This window comes from Poeciliopsis prolifica, unplaced genomic scaffold, assembly GCF_027474105.1.
Source record: "Poeciliopsis prolifica strain line A6 unplaced genomic scaffold, Auburn_PproV2 SCAFFOLD179, whole genome shotgun sequence".
NCBI lineage: Eukaryota > Metazoa > Chordata > Actinopteri > Cyprinodontiformes > Poeciliidae > Poeciliopsis > Poeciliopsis prolifica.
This window is the reverse complement of record NW_026562554.1, coordinates 23,908-42,138: the sequence shown is the minus strand read 5'-3', so window position 1 is coordinate 42,138 and position 18,231 is coordinate 23,908. Positions and strand designations below refer to the sequence as shown.

General features: G+C 37.9%; 1 protein-coding gene across 1 annotated transcript; it reads left to right on the top strand.

Annotated features, from left to right (window-relative positions):
- The first annotated feature begins 11,404 nt into the window (after positions 1 to 11,404).
- LOC129356567 (gastrula zinc finger protein XlCGF8.2DB-like) lies at positions 11,405 to 13,059 on the top strand. Its single transcript, XM_055026151.1, has one exon. The coding sequence runs from the start codon at positions 11,429 to 11,431 to the stop codon at positions 12,467 to 12,469; it is 1,041 nt and encodes a 346-aa protein (XP_054882126.1). The 5' UTR covers positions 11,405 to 11,428; the 3' UTR covers positions 12,470 to 13,059.
- Positions 13,060 to 18,231: the final 5,172 nt, after the last annotated feature.

Here is an 18,231-nt window from a genome sequence, read left to right as displayed (position 1 = left end):
AGTCCAGCTTAAACCAGTGAATCAGCGAGCAGTGAACTGCAGAAACATTGACAGAGTTTAAAGAAATCATCGTCCAGTCGGAGGAAGAGATGGACGATCAGCGCAGACTGCTTGATTTCTCCCGGACTCCCCAGATCATCTTACACCGAATAGGTAGGAAACAGCAGCGTTTGGATGCAGGTTAAGGTCTAAATGTCTGCACCTTCTGCGTGAGGATCATTTTAGTAACGCTCTTTTCCCGGATAAATGTTTGTTAGCAGGTAAATGAACGCAGACATCACAATGAGAACGGCTGATTTATGGAGAGAAAATGACCTTTTTTATGGCTCTTCCTCCTTTAACTACTGAGTCTTACTTTTGAAAACGGGAGAAATGTGAACAATGCAGCGCGAGGTTAGTAAAGAAAGCAGCATAAAACTAATAATAGCGGTGTTAGAAGCTGTAAAATGCAATAATTTGTAATAAATAAATTGTTGTGGCGATTGTTTGCTTCATACGTAGATAAAAGAGTTCAATGTTCAAAAACTTTTAAGATTCCTTTTATAGTTTATTTTTCTAGTTTAAGAAGCAAATAATAAAATAAACTTTTCATTAGTGATGTGTCGAGTAATCCAGGAGGATTTTAATGAAGCACATAAAACAGAGAATTCACCTAAACCAGAATACAGTTAAAGTTTTTATTTTTAGTAATAAATCGTTGCCCCTGGTGAAACAGCGAATAACAAGCCAATCACAACTCTCTGTTTTCTATTTGTTTCTAGTTTCCTTTATGATGCAGCCATTGTTTCATACAAACAGATTAATCAGAATCACAAACATCTTTTACTTGTTTACTCATTGTAAGGCTTCGTGTTGTTTTCACGTTGCCTATTTTACATATATTGTCCACTTGATGTCACAGTGGAGCATATGAAGCACCGCGGTGCATCGGCTCATGAGTCCATGATGGGATGGAGTTCCTCAGAGCTTCATGAAGCTTCATCTCACCATCACTACTTTTCATTGTTTCTTCTCCTGCTCTGGTCAAAACCCACAAGCCCAACCAGTGCATGCTGGTCCTTTACCAGTCCCCCATACTTACAGGAAATGGACCCACAGTTCTTCCTGTCTGACTTAGAAAAGCAAGTAACAAAGGAACTGTTTTAATGTTGAATGAATTCTCCTATTTAATTCAGTAAAGTTAACAATTACTCTTTTTGTCTGTTTCTTCTGCAGATTGCCTGCAATGTAACGTTTATAACCAGGAGAGGAGATCCACTCTGGACCAGGATGAGTTTGAACCTCTGCAGGTGAAACAAGAACAAGAAGAACCAGAAGATCATCAGATAAAAGAAGAACAGAAGGATCTAGAACACCTGCAGATAAAAGAGGAAGAGAAAGAAGTTTACTGCAGTAAGGGTGAAGAACTGATTGAATTAAACACAGGAGACTGATACCTGCATGTGGTTCCTGTTGATAAGCAAACATACCAAACTGAATCAGAACCAAATGGGAACCAAGACATCTTAAAAAGCCTGATGAAACTGAGAACCAAAATCAGGAAAGAAGGAAACCTTTTTCATGTGTCATCTGTAAAAAGCATTTGACTTTCAAATCTGTTTTTGATGCTCACATGAGAACTCACACGGGTGAAAAGCCGTTTTCAATGTGTGACTGTGGAAAAAGTTTTAGTGAAAAACAGGCATTAACTAAGCACATGAGGATTCACACTGGTGAAAAGCCGTTTTCATGTGTGAACTGTGGAAAAAGTTTTAGTGAAAAACAGCATTAACTAAGCACATGAGGATTCACACTGGTGAAAAGCCGTTTTCATGTGTGAAATGTGGAAAAAAGTTTTAGTCAAAAACAGACTTAGCTCAGCACATGAGGATTCACACTGTGAAAAGCCTTTTTCATGTGTGGACTGTGGGAAAAGTTTTAGTCGTAAACAGAATTTAACTCTGCACATGATGATTCACACTGGTGAAAAGCCGTTTTCATGTGTGGACTGTGGGAAAAGTTTTAGTCATAAACTGTGTTAACGGCACATGATGATTCACACTGGTGAAAAGCCGTTTTCATGTGTGGACTGTGGAAAAAGTTTTAGTCATAACTGTGTTTAACTCGGCACATGAGGATTCACACTGGTGAAAAGCCGTTTTCATGTGGAACTGTGGAAAAAGTTTTAGTCATAAACAGAATTTATCTGAGCACATGAGGATTCACACTGGTGAAAAGCCGTTTTCATGTGTGGACTGTGGAAAATGTTTTAGTCAAAACATAATTTAACTAAGCACATGAGGATTCACACTGGTGAAAAGCCGTTTTCATGTGGGAACTGTGGAAAAAGTTTTAGTCGAAACTTTGTTTTAACTCGGCACATGAGGATTTACACTAATGAAAAACCTTTTTCATGTGTGAACTGTGAAAACGTTTTAGTCAAACATTGTTTAACTCTGCACATGAGAATTCACACCAATGAAAAACGTTTTTCATGTGTGAACTGTGGAAAAAGTTTTAGTGAAAAACAGAATTTAACTCGACACATAAGGATTCACACTGGTGAAAAGCCGTTTTCATGTGGAAACTGTGGAAAAAGTTTTAGTCAAAAAGAGCATTTAACTAAGCACATGAGGATTCACACTGGTGAAAAGCCGTAGAAGTATTTCCGATGTAGGCCTGTCGCGATAAACGATAAATCAATTAATCACACAATAATTAAAACTATCAACCTCATTTCAATTATCGTCTATATCGTTTCTTCCTGCCTTTTTATCTTACTGTTGGTTCTCTTACACTGAATGAAAAAAGGCTCCACTCCACTGACTCTCTGTTGACATTATGAATGTTTTTGTGCTCTCAGTTGTTGTTGTTTTTTTTTTCTCATTATTGGATTATTGTGTGTCACATCACGTGACCTGTCTAATTGAACACACTTCTGTACAATAAAAGGGTGTGTCCTCCAAACAAGGGAGAACAACACGAAAGCCAAACCGGTGCGAGTTTCTTGATGTCACGCTGAACGCTGTGCCGAAAACTGATTCTGCTAACAGGTTATGGGCCCAGAATCAATGAAGAAACAGGTGAATGCCTCGACAGACCGTGAACACCTGCTGTGTAAGTAAACGAGGAAAATGAACAGAAAAGAAAAAGACATGGCACACAGCCGCTGGTCAAGACTTTTTGATGGAGATGAGAAAAATTATGAACTATGGGAAACCCAAGTTTTTAGGACATCTTCGACTGCAAGGGTTGAAACAGACAATTTTGACAAGTCCCTCCGATGATGACGATGAAGAGGAACACGCGAAGAAAATGCTGAAGCTTATGCCGAGCTCATTCAGTTTTTGGATGACAAGAGTCTCACTTATCATGCATGACGCGGCAGACGATGGACGTGCGGCACTTGGAATCCTGCCGGCCCATTACGCCGGCAAAGGAAAGCCCAGAGTAATTAACTTGTACACTGAACTGACTTCGCTGCAGAAATCACCCAGTGAATCGGTTACAGAGTACATCATCAGAGCTGAGACCGCGATCACCGCTTTAAGGAATGCAGGTGAGGTGCTGAGCGATGGACTTTTGATCGCCATGATCCTGAAAGGACTTCCAGGGACATTTAAGCCATTTGCTGTTTACATTACGCAAAGCGAAGATGGTGATAATTGACTTTTGCAGAGTTTAAGACTAAACTCAGAAGTTTTGAAGACATTGAGAATATGCGTGCTACAGTATCTGAAGACGATGTGATGAAAGCTAAAGCACATTCTGGCACGAAATGCGCACCAAGAGGCGCAAATGATCCTGGAGCAGGAAATTCTGAGATCGTGTGTTTTAAATGTGGGATGAAAGGCCACATCAGCAGAACCTGCCAGCGGAAGCAATGGTGCAGTTACTGTAAGAATAACACACAGCAACGCAACCTGCAGACGGAGAAAACAACGGGACAACGCACGGAAAGTAGCCGAAGAGACGGGCGGCGACAAAGAGTTTGCATTCCGGGTGAGCGACGCTGACACGCGAGTGACATCAGGAGGAGAGGTCTGATGGTGGACGCTGGTGCAACATCGCATATAATCACCGACATCGGGAAGTTTCGGAAGCTTGAGTTTCCAGGCCGAGACGCACTGCGTGGAATTGGGATCCAGGTGTTTTGGGTTGCTAAGCAACGAGGAGACGCGGAAGTGTGTTTGATCGACAACAGAGGTCGACGTCTTAAAACGGTGCTGAGGAACGCATTGTACATCCCTTCATATCCGCAGGACATCTTCTCAGTGAAAGCTGCAACATCCAGCGAGCAACGGTGATCTTCAAAGAAGGAAAGAACGTTCTTCTCAGAACGATACCAAGTTCCCCATTCACGTATGTAACAAATTGTATTATTTGCAAACGACGGACAATGAATGTGGTGATCAGTGTAAAAAATGTTATGACTTACAAGGTTGGCATGAGATTCTTGGACATTGCAATTCCAGATGTACTGAAGCTAGAAAATGTTGTTCATGGCATGGAAATTAAAGGGAGAGGTGAACCAATGCCATATTGTGAAGTTTGCACAAAAGGAAAATTTGTTCAAACTAGGAACAAGGAGCCAGATGCAAGAGCTAAAGAACCACTAGCAATGGTCCACACAGATTTAGCAGGACCTATAGATCCATGTCAAAAGATGGTCACAGATATGCATTATCCTTCACACATGATTATTCCAGTGCAGTCTTTGTATATTTTTTGAAAAACAAGAGTGATACAGTACAAGCTACTGAAAAGTTTATTGCTGACATGACCCACATGGAAAGATTAAATGTATGAGGTCAGATAATGGTACAGAATTCACAGGAAAAGAGTATCAGGCATTACTGAGCAAATAGTATCAGACACGACCTCCGCACCATATTCTCCACATCAAAATGGTACGGCAGAACGAAACTGGAGAACTTTATTTGACATGGCTAGATGTATGTTAATCGATGGTGAGTTACCAAAAATGTTATGGCCATATGCAGTTCAGACAGCTGCTGTAGTGCGAAACAGATGTTTTAATAATCGCACAAAACAAACACCTTACTTCATGTTGACAGGCAGACAGCCTAACATTTCTAGGATGCACAGTTTGGATGCGTTTGTTACACTTACAAACGAGAGAAAGGGAAGCTGGATTCAAGGTGTGAAAAAGGCATTTTATAGGGTATGACAAGAATAGCCCAGCTTATATGGTCTACTATCCAAACAGCAGGAAAATCCAGAAACACAGGCTTGTGGAAATTGTATCCAGAGAGAAAATGAGACTGTAACTTTGGATGATGATGATGATGATATGATAAGAATTAGTCCCAAAGCAACCAAAACTTCAGATGCTGATCCAGTAAATCAGGACCCGAGCATAGACAAAGAACCAATGGCGAGTACCAGTCACACAACAAAACATGAAGAACTGAGAGGCGATACCCTGTCAGAGAAAGAAAGAAACCAGATTATTTAGATGACTATGTATGTAGCATTGATGATGAAGAGCAAATAGCTAACATTGATTATTGTTACAGACTGATAAGTGGAGTACCTCAAACCTACAAAGAAAGCTGTAACGTCTGTGAATGCAAAAGAGTGGGTTACAGCAATGGATGAGGAAATGCAGTCAATACAGGACAATGTTACTTTTTCCCTGACCAACTTACCTGAGGGTAAAGCTGTAGTGGGGGGTAAATGGGTGTATACAATCAAAAAGAATAATGATGGATCAGATAAATACAAGGCTAGATATGTTGCTAAAGGATTCAGTCAAAAGAAAGGTGTGAACTATGATGAAACCTTTTCACCACTGCTAGCATGACGAGCATCAGAGTGTTGATGCAAAAGGTAGCACAGGAGAACAGATGGATGTAAAGACAGCATATTACATGCTCCCAATGAATGTGAACTTTATATTGAACAACCAGAGGGCTACAAGAAGGAATCTCAAGAAATGAGAAACTGGTGTATAAACTGCAAAAATGTCTTTATGGACTCAAACAGTCGGGCAGAAACTGGAAGAAAATGTTGCATGACTACCTATGTGAAATCAAGTTTGTTCAAAACCCTGCTGATAATTGTGTTTACACAAAGATTAATGATACTGAAACTGTGCATATCATATATGGGTCGATGATTTGATTTATTGCTGCCAGTGATACGAATATCCTTAAAGATGTAAAAGAGAAACTTGCATCCACATTTAAGATGAAGGACTTAGGAAAGTTGACACATTTTCTTGGCATGACTTTGAAAAAGAGGCTGACAGTGTTAAAATGTCACAGTCGAAGTATGTGAAGAAAATACTGGAAAAGTTTGACATGCAGAACTGTAAGCCACAAACTACCCCTTGTGAGCAGAAACTTAATTATGATGATAATGCTGAAGTAATGAGTGATGTCAGAAAAATTCAGGGAGGCAGTAGGAAGCTTAATCTATTTGTCAACATGTACAAGACCAGATTTAAGCTATGTAGTAAGTAAACTGGCACAGTACTTTGCAAACCCAACCACAGAGCAGTGGAATACTGTAAAGCATGTTTTAGGTATCTAAGAGGCACACAAGATAAAGAACTATGTTTTAAAAGGGGTGCCTGTGATAACCTTATTTATGCATACAGTGATGCTGATTGGGCAGGTGACGTATCCGATCGAAGGAGTACAACAGGTTACTGTATGAGTCTAAATAAAGATGGTCCGTTAGTCTCATGGAAGACCAAAAGACAGCCTACAGTAGCTCTATCTACATGTGAAGCAGAATACATGGCACTAGCTGCTACTATACAGGAATGCTTATACTTGAAACAACTGTTGTTCAACATGGATGGTCTGGATTATTTAGCTAAGATTTATGAGGACAATCAGGGTACCATATCCTTAGCCAAAAATCCTGTGAATAGACAAAGATGTAACATATTGATACTAAATATCATTTTGTCAGAACAGTTGTAAATGAAGGAAAAGTATTTCTAGAGTACTGTCCAACTAATGAAATGGTTGCAGATGTACTAACTAAACCAGCAACAAAGATTAAGTTGAGGAAGTATGAAATGTTTATGTTTGGCGAATCATGAATGTATTTTGGTTGAAATATTAAGAGTCAGAGGAAGCTACCCAATGTGAGCAAGTGGGGTTGTTGACATTATGAATGTTTTTGTGCTCTCATTTGTTGTTGTGTTTTTTTTTCTCATTATTGGATTATTGTGTGTCACATCACGTGACCTGTCTAATTGAACACACTTCTGTACAATAAAAGGGTGTGTCCTCCAAAACAAAGGGAGAACAACACGAAAGCCAAACCGGTGCGAGTTTCTTGATGTCACGCTGAACGCTGTGCCGAAAACTGATACTGCTAATCCCTCCCTTCCTTACTTCCTTAGTGTAATGCCCAGCACACATTATGTCGCGAATTGTTGACTCATTATCAAAACTCAGAGACACATTAGCCGACAGAAATCCTAGATATAAAGGTTTGATCGAACCGTGTTGTGTCCAACAATGGGCACAAAATAATAAGTCCAGTTCACTAACTTTGAAACCAGGCATTAATCAATTCCTCACTACAATCTATCTGCAATGCATGTGGCTTGTGTCAGTCCTGACTAAATGAAAATCATTATAACCTATTTATGTCACGTTAACGAAGAACAGCTGAAAAGTTACGGGTTTTCTGGTAGAAATTTAACTTCTCCCCTAGTTATTTATGTTTTTTTTTTGCACGAACTGTTGAATAAACATTCATGTTGTTTCCGATGTCCGCTGGACTTCGGGTTGCATCGTGTCAGCTGTTCGGGATTCCCTCCGTGTTTCCCCTCAGAAAGCACGAGGAGAATCCGCGCTTTCTGATTGGCTACCCGGTCACAGTCAACAGGCTGCGTCACTCTCCCAGTCTGGGTAAATCTTTGATTTAGATCGGAGCGGCCACAACGATCTTCCGTAACACACAAGTCACAATCTCTGAACGAATATCGTTCTAAGATTGTCATCGGGGTAAAAAATCCTGTATTTTAAACTATTGTATCAGGAAGTCGGATTCTTCTCTATTTAAATCTAATTATTACTGAAGGCCAATATACAATACTGACTTCATAATCTGCACTCTTTTGGTTGAATGCAGTGTTTATTTCCACTTTGGCTTTATGTTGTTTAGTTTTATTCAAGTACATTTATTGTTAATGGAGACTGAGAATCTATTTTATTTTTGGTTTTGGTTTTATTTATTTTGTGTATCAGTCCCAGTGTTAAGTGTCCTTTTGAAAGTAAAGTGTTTCTATCTTTGGCAGGAAACCGCATGTATTATTACGTAATTTCCATTAAATCAGTGTATAAAGGTCTTCAAACAATATTATCGTTTATTGCACAAATTTTTTGAGACAATTAATCGCCCAGCAAAATCTGTTATCGTGACAGGCCTAATTTCCAAACATATCCTATGTTGAGGTTCACGAAAGAATTGATTTTGTTAAAAATTGGAATGAAAGACTGGAGGGATTTCATGTCTATAGAGCTGAAAATTGTTGTATTTGTTAAATGGGATCATTTGGATCTTCACCTTTAGATACTTGGAGATGTGCAGCCATGACATTTTCCTTCCGAGATCTGTTGTAGTTTTTGGCATATTCTCTATCAAAAAAGAATTATGATAAACTGTATGTTATTGTATTAACATGCTGTTTATGTCAAACTGTATGTAGTGTGTGCAATGTGAAGAGCAGAGGGCTCAGATCAGAGCCCTGAGGAGAGCCAGTACTGATGCTGATAGATGAAGAGACATTGTGGTCCATTGTGACTAATTTCATGCATTATCAGTTTGACTCCCTTCCAGAACATTCCCACTTGATTGGACTTGAGGGATTGATTTGTATTATTCTGTACAATAGAGAAAGTTTGTGGGGATTATTATCATTATTATTTTTTAACTCGACAATAGAATGTATATGATGATTGAGTTTGTTAAAAAAAAAAAAATTAGCAGAAAAGTATTAGTGATAGTTTTGCCTTTAAAGTAAAATGAGATTGAAACTGATTTGAAAAGTCGGAAAACAACCGAATCTCTGACCGGCGGTTGCCCATCTTTGTCTCACTTTTCGAGTGCTAGGTGAATGATATTTCACCCTATTTGCTCAAATTATCCAGAATAAACAATGTGAATGTCGACTGTCATAAAGTCTCCAAGAAGAAGAATAGGAGGAAGAACAATGAGATGGCGGATGTTCTGTTTTGTTGAATGTTTGAGTTTCTCTAATAAATATCTCCAGTCCAGCTTTAACGAGTTGTCATGGAAAAATTACAGTAAGGTCACGTCTGCTAGTCATGTCATGTGAAATGTTTGTGAACTCTGACCAAAAGAATTGAATTTCTTGTAAAGAACTATTTGGGTTACTTGTACAAGGCTGGAAGGTTGTTTTCCACAGCTGCATAAGAACCAGACCGTCTTGCCCTTGTTTTTCCTTCCTTATCATTGTATAAAAACTTGCATGTTGTCTCTATAGTATGGTTGATTATTATTGTCTTCAATAATTTAGTGTTTTTTTTGTCTTAGTTGTATTTTTCTCTTTCTGCTGCAGCTTATTCTGTTACTAGGAAAAGATTTTAGGTTCTGCAAAGAGAACTGGCACTTTATGAGAAATCTGTAGCTGTAATGATCGTAGGATCCACAAGGTGGCGGTAATGCGATGACATGAATGAACGACAGTCTTAAAACCCCGAAGAAGAAGAAAAGTAGTAGAAGACAAAGAGGACGGCACATGGTCTGTTTTGTTGAATGTTTGAGTGTTTCTCTAATAAATATCTCCAGTCCAGCTTAAACCAGTGAATCAGCGAGCAGTGAACTGCAGAAACATTGACAGAGTTTAAAGAAATCATCGTCCAGTCGGAGGAAGAGATGGATGATCAGCGCAGACTGCTTGATTTCTCCCGGACTCCCCAGATCATCTTACACCGAATAGGTAGGAAACAGCAGCGTTTGGATGCAGGTTAAGGTCTAAATGTCTGCACCTTTCTGCATGAGGATCATTTTAGTAAACGCTCTTTTCCCGGATAAATGTTTTGTTAGCAGGTAAATGAACGCAGACATCACAATGAGAATGGCTGATTTATGGAGAGAAAATGGAGTTTCTCACAATCTGAGCTTTGTGCTGCGTCAGTGTTTCGTTGTGTAGTGGAAGTAGTGTCAGTAGTCAGTTAAAACGTTGTAGCTCTGGAAGAAGGGACTTTGTAACGGCAGCCCCAAAACAAATACACACATCATGTGCAAATAAAGTTTCCGAAACTGAAGAAGAGTCTGTTTCGTGAGTGCAACACTATTTGTGTGTTTGGTTTCCATCCATCCGTTTTCTAACTCGCTTATCGCGAGAGTTGCTGATGCATCTCCAGCAGTTGCATATTTAGGTTTATATTGTTCATATTTCATACTTTAGTTGCACTTTTAAAACTGGATTTTCTTTCATTGTACATGTGTAAATCCAAAGTAATTCAAAGTTTTTATATCTTGTTATTAGAGGATGATCAGGGTCTCTGCTCCAAACTCTTTATTTCTAACGGGTCGATTTGTCTAATTTTAGATATTTTTTACATGTAGCGTTTTTTTGGGGCTTCTGGGAGAAGCTTTTCACAATATAGCCCACTTTGTTTCAAACTGCTTTTCAGCATTATGGAAGAGGAAGATACAGTGGAAACGTGATAAAACCATCAAAAAATGTTTGTTTTGGTATGTTGCCATACAAGATGGCGCCCAGCGACGTAAACGTCACACGCAGTGACGTCACTTCCAAGCCTCTGGACTTTCAGCAAATGGACCCACAGTTCTTCCTGTCTAACTTAGAAAAGCAAATAATAAAGGAACAAAAACTAAACAACTATTAACCTACAAATAAACTCATGTTTATAACTCAACCCCAAAGATTTAAAGTGCACGAAAATTACATTTAACTATTATTCAAAGTAATAAAAAATAACATATTAAATAATACAGTTTACTATTAAATACTAACAATAATCCCTACAACGTTTAATTTTGTAATAAATAAAATATTTTTTTTTTATCAGTTCATTTGAGAATTCTCCAAATGTCAGCTGGATTTGTCAACTGATGTGTATCTCTGTCTACGCTGTTGAATTTTCAAATGTTATTTTGTTCATTTCTGTCTTAAACTGTGAACAATTTCTCCTATTTACTTCAGTAAAGTTAACAATTACACTTTTCTCTGTTTGCTTGTCCAGATTCCCTGAAGTGTAACGTTTATAACCAGGAGAGGAGATTCACTCTGGACCAGGATGAGTTTGAACCTCTGCAGGTGAAACAAGAACAGGAAGAGCCAGAAGATCATCAGATAAAAGAAGAACAGAAGGATCTAGAACACCTGCAGATAAAAGTGGAAGAGAAAGAAGTTTACTGCAGTCAGGGTGAAGAGCTGATTGAATTAAAACAGGAGACTGATACCTGCATGGTGGTTCCTGTTGATAAGCAAACATACCAAACTGAATCAGAACCAAACAGGAACCAAGACATCTTAAAAAAGCCTGATGAAACTGACAACAAAAATCAGGAAAGAAGAAATTTTTTTTGTGTGACCTGTGGAAAAAGTTTCGGTCGAAAACAGCATTTAACTAAGCACATGATGATTCACACTGGTGAAAAGCCGTTTTCATGTGTGAACTGTGAAAAAAGTTTTCGTCAAAAACAGCATTTAACTCAGCACATGATGATTCACACTGGTGAAAAGCTGTTTTCATGTGTGAACTGTGGAATATGTCTTAGTCAAAAACGGGCATTAACTCAGCACATGATGATTCACACTGGTGAAAAGCCTTTTTCATGTGTGAACTGTGGAAAATGTTTTAGTCAAAAACATTATTTAACTCAGCACATGATCATTCACACTGGTGAAAAGCTGTTTTCATGTGTGAACTGTGGAAAAAGTTTTAGACATAAACTTTGTTTAACTCGGCACATGAGGATTCACACTGGTGAAAAGCCGTTTTCATGTGTGAACTGTGGAAAAAGTTTTAGACATAAACTTTCTTTAACTCGGCACATGAGGATTCACACTGATGAAAAACCTTTTTCATGTGTGACTTGTGGAAAAAGTTTTAGTCAAAAACAGGATTTAACTCGGCACATGATGATTCACACTGGTGAAAAGCCATTTTCATGTGTGACCTGTGGAAAAAGTTTTAGTCAAAAACAGCATTTAACTGAGCACATGATGATTCACACTGGTGAAAAGTCTTTTTCATGTGTGAACTGTGGAAAAAGTTTTAGACATAAACTTTGTTTAACTCGGCACATGATGATTCACACGGGTGAAAAGCCATTTTCATGTGTGAACTGTGGAAAAAGTTTTGGTCAAAAACAGCATTTAACTCAGCACATGATGATTCACACTGGTGAAAAGCCGTTTTCATGTGTGACCTGTGGAAAAAGTTTTAGACATAAACTTTGTTTAACTCAGCACGTGAGGATTCACACTGGTGAAAAGCTGTAGAAGTATTTTCCATACTTGTTCTATGTTGAGGTTCACTATAGGATTAATTTAGTTAACTACTAGAATTAAAGGCTGGAGGGTTCTCATGTCTATAAAGTTGAAAATTGTTGTATTTGTTAAATGTGATCATATGGACGTTGTGCAACCATCCAAAAGCAATAATGATCAACTTTATGTTATTGTATTAACATGTTGTTTATATCAGACTGTATGTTGTGTTTGTGCAATGTGAAGAGCAGAGGGCTCAGCTCAGAGCCCTGAGGAGAGCCAGTACTGATGCTGATAGATGAAGAGACATTGTGGTCCATTGTGACTAATTTCATGCATTAACAGAGTTTGACTGGACATGGACTCCCTTCCAGAACATTCTCACAGGATTGGACTTGAGGGATTGATTTGTATTATTCTATTCTGTATAGAGAAAGTGTGAGGGATGGATGTTGTTTACCTTAATACACTTATCAAAAATACAATGTGCTGTTATGCACTGACTTTACATTTTCACTGATGTACAATGAAAAACACATTTTAAAACTTTGTAAAATCATACATTTATTTTTCTTGATTTTATAAAGTACAGTTGATTATTATTGTCTTCAATTATTTAGTGTTTCTTTTGTCTTAGTTGTATTTTTCTCTTTTCTGCTGCAGCTTTGTCTATTACTAGAAAAAGATTTTAGGTTCTGCAAAGAGAACTGGCACTTTATGAGAAATCTGTAGATGTGATGATCGTAGGATCCACAAGGTGGCGGTAATGCGATGACATGAATGAACGACAGTCATAAAACTCCAAAGAAGAAGAAGCAGAACATAATGGCGCCAGGTCTGTTTTGTTGAATGTTTGAGTGTTTCTCTAATAAATATCTCCAGTCCAGCTTAAACGAGTGAATCAGCGAGCAGTGAACTGCAGAAACATTGACAGAGTTTAAAGAAATCATCGTCCAGTCGGAGGAAGAGATGGAGGATCAGCGCAGACTGCTTGATTTCTCCCGGAAACAGCAGCGTTTGGATGCAGGTTAAGGTCTAAATCAAATCAAATTTTATTTGTATAGCACGTTTCAGCAGCAAGGTATTTCAAAGTGCTTTACATCATAAACACAAGAACACAAAGTCATGCAACATATAATAAACAAACATCATTGTTACATACAATGTTCCCTCTAATTGTTCATGTGTCTTGGCGTACACACAAGCTTCCTGGGCACACTGATGACCACTGTGAGCATCATCAGTGTACACGGCGTGGCCACGCACAAGTATCATAAATCTGGGATCATAGAAAGTTGCATGGCTTATTTTAAAAAATCAAATTACATCAGCAATTTTCATTCGTTTGCTTTTAATTTAAGTGATTTGCTCAATTAAAATAAAAAAAGAAAACATTGCTGTCCATGAGATGCATGCTGTAAGTAAGAGTTACAGTTTTTTCACGTCTGCCCTTCTCGCTTCTCACTTCTTCTCACTTCTCCAGTGGTTGTTCATTTAGCCCAGGTTGATGGTCAGTCTGCTTCTTGCTTTATCTACTTGAATTCAGCATATTGACTGTTAATGGCCTCCATAATCTGTGGGTGGAGGAGAATGGCCTCATACTTCTTTGCCAGTGTACGAATGTTGCTTATCCATAGTCAAAAATCTGAACTCAACATTTCAATATCAAAAGCAGAACATTCCTTTCATTTGATTTGATTCCATTTGATCTTAGAAGAAGTGCATTTCTTTCTTTTTTTACTTTGGCTTGGTGAGTGGATGTCCCACGTAGACATGATAAGGTGATGGATTTCACGTTTCTTAAGTCTACCGCTCTATTCTCAACTGCACGGCGCATATGACCAAGGCACGTAACCCACGTACACACAGCCAATCAGCATGCGCTGATTGGCTGCGTAGCGAAAGTGAACCGTATCGTATCATTGGCTGGATTCCTGTCACTCACTGAGTTCGATCGCAAAGTAGTACGGAAAAAAAAATTATTGGTCCATAGTCAAAACTGATGTCTGAGCTCAATGTCCACTTTACGTTGGACTTTATTTTATGCGCTACATAGATTTCTTGTGCGCTGAGAATATGTGAGCAGTGCGCGATTGCGCAGGCGCGCAGCTTAGAGGGAACATTGTTACATATTACATTTCAAATCCAATTCTAAACAGGTGTGTTTTTAGTTGAAATTTCAAGGAAGTCAGGGTTTTCGCTGTTTTACAGTTTTCTGGAAGTTTGTTCCAAATTTTTGGTGCATAGATGCTGAAAGCTGCTTCTCTTCTCTTGGTTATGGTTCTGGGGATGCAGAGCAGACCAGAACCAGAAAACCTGAGAGGTCTGGAAGGTTGATACAACAACAGCAGATCTTTGATGTATTGTGGTGCTAAACCGTTCAGTGATTTGTAAACTAACAACAGTATTTTAAAATCTATTCTTTGAGCTACAGGGAGTCAGTGGAGGGACTTTTAAACTGGTGTTATGTGATCTATCTTCCTGGTTCTAGTGAGAACGCGAGCAGCAGCATTCTGGATCAGTTGCAGCTGTTTGATTGATTTGTTGGACAGGCCTGTGAAGACGCTGTTACAATAATCAATGTGACTAAAGATAAATGCATGGATGAGTTTCTCTAGACTGGCTGAGACATTAGTCCTCTAATCCTGGAGATGTTCTTCGGGTGATAGAAGGCCGACTTTGTAATTGTCTTTATGTGGCTCGCAAGGTTCAAGTCCGAGTAGTTTCGATCAGGCCTGAAACTCTGAGGTTTCGGGCCTGATCGCTAGTTTTTAGTTGTAATAACTGAAGCTGTGCATTGACTCTAGATCGTTCCTCTTTAGGTCCAAAAATAATGACTTCAGTTTTGTTTTTGTTCAGCTGGAGAAAGTTTAGGCACATCCATACATTTATCTGTTCTAAGCATTTATTCAGTGATTGGATGGGGTCAAAGGTCACCTGGTGACATCATAATGTAGAGCTGAGTGTCATCCGCATAGTTATGGTAGCTAATATTATTTCCTGTTATAACCTGAGCTAGTGGGAGGATATAAATATTGAATAAGAGGGGTCCTAGGATTGAACCTTGGGGTACCCCACATGTAACCTTTGACCTCTTTGATGAGAAGTTTTCAATTGAAACAACAAAATCCGTGTTCTTTATGTAAGATTCAAACCAGTCGAGCACCGAACCGGAGAGTCCGACCCAACTCTCCAGTCGATTCAGTAATATGTCATGGTCGACAGTGTCAAAAGCTGCACTGAGGTCCAATAGAACCAGCACTGTGGTTCTCCCACAGTCCGTATTTATACGGATATCATTGAATACTTTACGAGGACAGTCTCAGTGCTGCAGTGAGCACAAAAACCAGACTGGAAAGAGTCAAAGCAGTTGGTCATCATGAGGAAAATACACTGCTCAAAAAAATAAAGGAAAAACTCAAATAACACATCCTAGATCTGAATCAATGAAATAAATATAAAAATAATTTCCACCAGTTTTCTATTCCATTTGCACAACAGTAGGTGATATTGATTGTCAATCAGTGTTGCTTTCTAATTGGACAGTTTGATTTCACAGAAGTTTGATTTACTTGGGAGTTATATTATGTTTGTTTGAGTGTTCCCTTTATTTTTTTAGCAGTATATTAATTGTTTACACACATTTTTTTCAATAACTTTGCTGATGGGAGGTCAGAGGTCGGCCTGTAATTCTGCAATAGTGATTTGTCCAGATTGTTCTTTTTTAGCAGTGGTTCTGCTGTTTTCAAAGCCTGGGAGAAAACGCCTGATTTGAGTGATGAGTTTATGATTTGGATCAGATCAGTAGCAATAACAGGCAGGACTTTCTTAAAGAAATGTGTGGGTAGGACATCCAGACAGCAGGAGTTTGAACTTAATTGACTTATAATTAAGTCAGAAGAAAACGTCACACGCAGTGACGTCACTTCCAAGCCTCTATACTTTCAGCAAATGGACCCACAGTTCTTCCTGTCTAACTTAGAAAAGCAAGTAATAAAGGAACAAAACTAAACAACTATTAACCTACAAATAAACTCATGTTTATAACTCAACCCCAAAGATTTAAAGTGCACGAAAATTACATTTAACTATTATTCAAAGTAATAAAAAAAATAATATATTGAAATAATACAGTTTACTATTAAATATTAAGAATAATCCCTATAATGTTTAATTTGTAATAAATAAAATTATTCTTTGAAAATTCTCCAAATGTCAGCTGGTTTGTCGACTGATGTGTATCTCTGTCTACGCTGTTGAATTTTCAAATGTTATTTTTTTCATTTCTGTCTTAAACTGTGAACAATTTCTCCTATTTACTTCAGTAAAGTTAACAATTACACTTTTCTCTGTTTGCTTGTCCAGATTCCCTGAAGTGTAACGTTTATAACCAGGAGAGGAGATCCACTCTGGACCAAGAGGAGTTAGAACCTCTGCAGGTGAACAAGAACAGGAAGAGCCAGAAAATCATCAGATAAAAGGAGAACCAAAGGATCTAGAACACCTGCAGATAAAAGAGGAAGAGAAAGAAGTTTACTGCAGTCAGGGTGAAGAGCTGATTGAATTAAAAAAGGAGACTGATACCTGCATGGTGGTTCCTGTTGATGAGCAAACATACCAAACTGAATCAGAACCAAACAGGAACCAAGACATGTTAGAAAAGCCTGATGAAACTGAGAACAAAAATCAGGAAAGAAGAAAATTTTTATGTGTGACCTGTGGAAAAAGTTTTAGTTATAAACAGCTTTTAACTCAACACATGAGGATTCACACTGGAAAAGCTGTAGAAGTATTTTACATACTTGTTCTATGTTGAGGTTCACTTTAGAATTGATTTAGTTAAAAACTAGAATTAAAGGCTGGAGGGGTTTCATGTCTGTAAAGCTGAAAATTGTTGTATTTGTTAAATGTGATCATATGGACGTTGTGCAACCATCAAAAAACAATAATGATAAACTTTGTTATTGTATTAACATGTTTATATCAGACTGTATGTTGTGTTTGTGCAATGTGAAGAGCAGAGGGCTCAGCTCAGAGCCCTGAGGAGAGCCAGTACTGATGCTGATAGATGAAGAGACATTGTGGACCATTGTGACTAATTTCATGCATTAACAGAGTTTGACTGGACATGGACTCCCTTCCAGAACATTCTCACAGGATTGGACTTGAGGGATTGATTTGTATTATTCTGTGCAATAGAGTTTGTGGGCTTCTATTTTTTTAATTAATAAAATCGACAATAGAATGTATGTAATGGTTGAGTGTTTTCAAAAAATCTGCAAAGAAGTATTCGTGATAGTTTTGTGTGTATCGTAAAATGAGATTGAAACTGATTTAATTTCGTTCCAATTATATTAATCAGTTTTACTTTACCTAATTAAAATCTATTTAGATAAAAAATGCATTTGCATTTTACATAAAATTCAAGATTCATTACAAACTAATTTTCATGCATCGATTGCTCATTGTACATGTGATAAATTTCTATTATTTGCTCTTTTCTGCTGCAGCTGTTGGATTACTTTCTTTTTATGTTGAAACTATTTTATTGGTATTCATTTATGTATTTTAGAAATAAGTAAAAGTGTAACATTTAATTTAAGATTAAAAGTTTTGAGTTTTCCTTTAGGGTACGTTTTGCCTTCTCCATTAACACAGAAAATGGTGGTGTGTGAAAATTGTTTCATTATTTCTTTTAACAATTTTATTAAATTATTTTACTCATTTAACATTAATATTGTTCAGTATGATAAAATATGTAAGCCAAGAACTAG